The sequence below is a fragment of the Vigna angularis genome, chromosome 8 (genome assembly GCF_016808095.1).
Source record: "Vigna angularis cultivar LongXiaoDou No.4 chromosome 8, ASM1680809v1, whole genome shotgun sequence".
In the NCBI taxonomy this organism is placed as follows: Eukaryota; Viridiplantae; Streptophyta; class Magnoliopsida; order Fabales; family Fabaceae; genus Vigna; species Vigna angularis.
Window position 1 is genome coordinate 30,176,801 of NC_068977.1, and position 3,446 is coordinate 30,180,246.

At 42.7% G+C, this 3,446-nt stretch overlaps 1 protein-coding gene across 1 annotated transcript; it reads right to left on the reverse strand.

Annotated features, from left to right (window-relative positions):
- Window positions 1–204: 204 nt before the first annotated feature.
- Window positions 205–2,768, reverse strand: LOC108344646 (receptor-like serine/threonine-protein kinase At4g25390). Its single transcript, XM_017583086.2, has one exon. The coding sequence runs from the start codon at window positions 2,534–2,536 to the stop codon at window positions 557–559; it is 1,980 nt and encodes a 659-aa protein (XP_017438575.2). The 5' UTR covers window positions 2,537–2,768; the 3' UTR covers window positions 205–556.
- Window positions 2,769–3,446: the final 678 nt, after the last annotated feature.

Sequence of the window (3,446 nt, forward strand, 5' to 3'; positions counted from 1 at the left end):
AACCATTAACACAATCACATGAGAAAAGCTTATACAAAGATTCTGCTTCAAAGAATTTAACCATTTTAAATTCCGATTTTCGCTTACAACTGGTATTACCAGCATGGCTCTTCAACCTAGGAATACAAACTGTAAAGCCGAGACAAATTCTACAAAAGCAGTAAACAGTAATGGACCACAAACACAACAAAAGAATAACTTGTGTAGTAAAAAAATATGTTACTATTTCATTTCCAAAATCAACATTGCAAACTACAAAGATGACCTCAGTCCTCACAACGAAAACATAGGCCATGGTATACCAAAAGATGAACATCACTCAAGGAATGCCTATAAGTCAGTATGAAAAAATATCTCAAGTATGTAAATCTAATGTACAAAGATCAAACATTACTGATCCACAATGGTATCAGAAGAAAGAAAACTGAAAGAACTAGGACCATAGTGGTTCCTAAATCCCTATACATTTTTTTTTCTGTCATGGGTAAACTGCCACTGCGAGTATACTGGTTTAACGTGTAATGAAATTGTGTTATCTGATATGAGAAGGAGAAAATTACCTTCCTTTTCTCCTAGACTTGAAAGGGTAGCGAGAAGGGGTTGAAGGAGAGTACTCAACAGGCAATTGGGGTGGTTCCAACACCCCACTGAGCATTCCCACAACCTCCTTCAATGAAGGACGACGAATAGGTGACTTCTGCAGACAAAGCAAAGCCACCTTGATGCAGAGAAGAGCCTGCTCTTTATCCAACAACTGCAGAGACTCATCAACCAACTCTAAAAGCTTCCCATTTCGTGCACAATGGCGTGCCCAGGAAAGTAGATTCGCTCTCTGAAACTCAGACAAAGGCGAACCACTCACTTGAAGTGGTCGCCGCCCAGAAATTATGACAAGCAACAATACCCCAAAACTATACACATCAGACTTCTCTGTCACATCCCCACCATAGCCACACTCAGGAGCCACATAACACACAGTTCCCCTCATACTAGGAGTACTGCTAACACCACCACTCTTTGGAATCTCCCCACTTGCAGAATCAAAGCTGTTATTCCTCCTTCCTCTCCATAACTCACCACTCAATCCATCCATCCACCAATCCATGTTCCCACGGTTGTTTCTGCTCCTACTCTTTCCCTTCCTCTTATCCAATGCATCATCACTCACCCACCAATCATCACCATTCTCAATATTATCATTCTTTACACCCCCACCCTTCCTCTTCTTCTTCTTCTTCTTATCCTTATTTTCGTTCTCCTCAAAACACTCATCTTTCCACCAATCCCTCACGGTCTTTCTCTTCCCCTTCACAACCCCGTCAAAGTTCTCCTCTTCCATTGACTCCCACCATTCCATTTCCTTCACCCTTCTCTTCTTCTTCTTCTTCTTCTTGGCCTCCTCCTTTCCCATCTCCACATCCCCACAGTCAATTCCACCCTTCACCCTCTCCTTATTCACATCCCTTCCAATCCACTCCATCACATAATCCTTAACCTTCTTACTCTCCCCACTCCCAACGTCATTCTCATGCTTCCACCACCAATCCCTCACCGAATTACTCTTCAACCCTTTCCCGTTCATCTTCTTCGCATCCTCCTTCTCAAACCCCGGCGACGCCCCTGCCACCGCCAAACCCGTCTCTGGCGAAGTCATCGCCATCATCGCCGCAGTCTCTGGCGAAGGAGATTGCTCCACCCCCAAGCTACTTTCTTCCATAAAAACACTGTGAGTACTCGCCACCGACCCGCAATCCTCAACCTCCTCCTCCTTCACCCTCCGCTTCTCTTCATCATTATTAACACTACCACACTCCAGCACCTCAATTTCAAACCTCGGAGGCTCCGAGCTCAGCCTCGCTAACCCGAAGTCGCCAATTCTGGGAGAGAAATCCCTATCAAGCAAAACGTTACTCGGCTTTATGTCGCCGTGGATAACAGGGGGGTCACAGGAGTGGAGAAAGTGAATTCCTTTTGCTATGTTGAGAATGATTGAGAAGCGGGTGTTCCAGTTCGAGAGTTCGGGGCACTTGCGGTGCAAAAGCGCGTCTTGGAGGTTACCGTTTTGCATGAGCTCGTAGACCAAGAGGAAGCGGCGTCGTTTGGGGTCAGAGGAGAAGTGCGTGGCGGTGATGACGTGGGGAGAGAGGAGCTTGGATGCGAAAAAGAGCTCGTTGTGGAACTCCCGCTCTCCCTGGTGGGAGGAGGCAGAGTCCATGAGCTTGACGGCGACGGGGACACCGGCGAGGGTGCCGGCGAATACGGGACCAAAGCCGCCGTGGCCGAGGCGGGAGGAGAAGGAATTGGTGGCGCGGCGGAGGACGGAGAAGGAGAGGCGGTGCGGGGGGGAAGAGGAAGGAGGAGGAGGAGGAGGGTGGGCGGCGCGTTTGCGGGTGAGGGTACGGTGGAGGCAGAGGAAGAGGAAGAGAAGGAGGAGGGAGAAGGCTGAGAGGGTGACGGCGAGGAGAGGTATGAAAAAGTGGTGGTGATGATGATGTGGCGGTGTGTCTGATGAGGTGGAGAGTTGTCGGGATGGCATGTTGGAGATGTTGTTTGAGGGTTGGATTCAAGTTGTCTCGGAGAATGGGTTGTTCATGGCTTTGTGGTTGTGAAGAGATGAAGAGAAGAATAATAAGAAGAAGAATAGAGAGAATTTTGTGAATTTGTTTTGTATGTATATGAGAGTAAGAGTTTGGTGGTTAAGAGTTCGGTGTCTGTGTCTGCAGAAGAGTGTGTAGAATGAAAGTGCAATGTGTCAAAGTGATGACTGTTTCTTGCTGGACTGAGGTTGTTTTTCTTTTGTTTCGATACCAATTTGCATAGCGAGTCAGACAACGACGTTATCATACTATTTTTTTGTGTTTTGAAAAGAATACTATTATTAACTCTGATGTGATTACTTAATATAATTAAATGTTTTATGATGGCTGAGTTAACTTAACTAATATATAGTTTATAAATGAAAAAACAGTATTTAATAAAATATTTTAAAATCTTTTTAATTTATACATTAATGTTTTACTTGTAAGTATTATAAAAAATTAAATTTAATCACAGTTTAACTTATGAGAGAAAAATATATTTTTTATAAGATAAATGTAATCATCATTTAGTCAATTCATTAGTATAAAATTATTATTTTCAAATAATAATAAGCTTTTACTGAGTAAAACTTAGCTCTCCCAAACATAAATTAGTATCTGATGAAAACTCTACTAGATACAAAGTTTTTCTGTTAAGCATATTTAAGAAAGCATAACAACATAATTTTATTGATAAAAACTACCAAATTTAAAACATTAATAAACAAGGTTGTCGGTTGGGGATGGGAGAAATTTCATCCTTTAATATCCATTACTAAAATTTCCAATAAAATATTAAAGAAGTGTCTTCAATGATACTATTCCACTTAAAGAAATTAATTATTTGTTTGTTATAGAGTGAATACG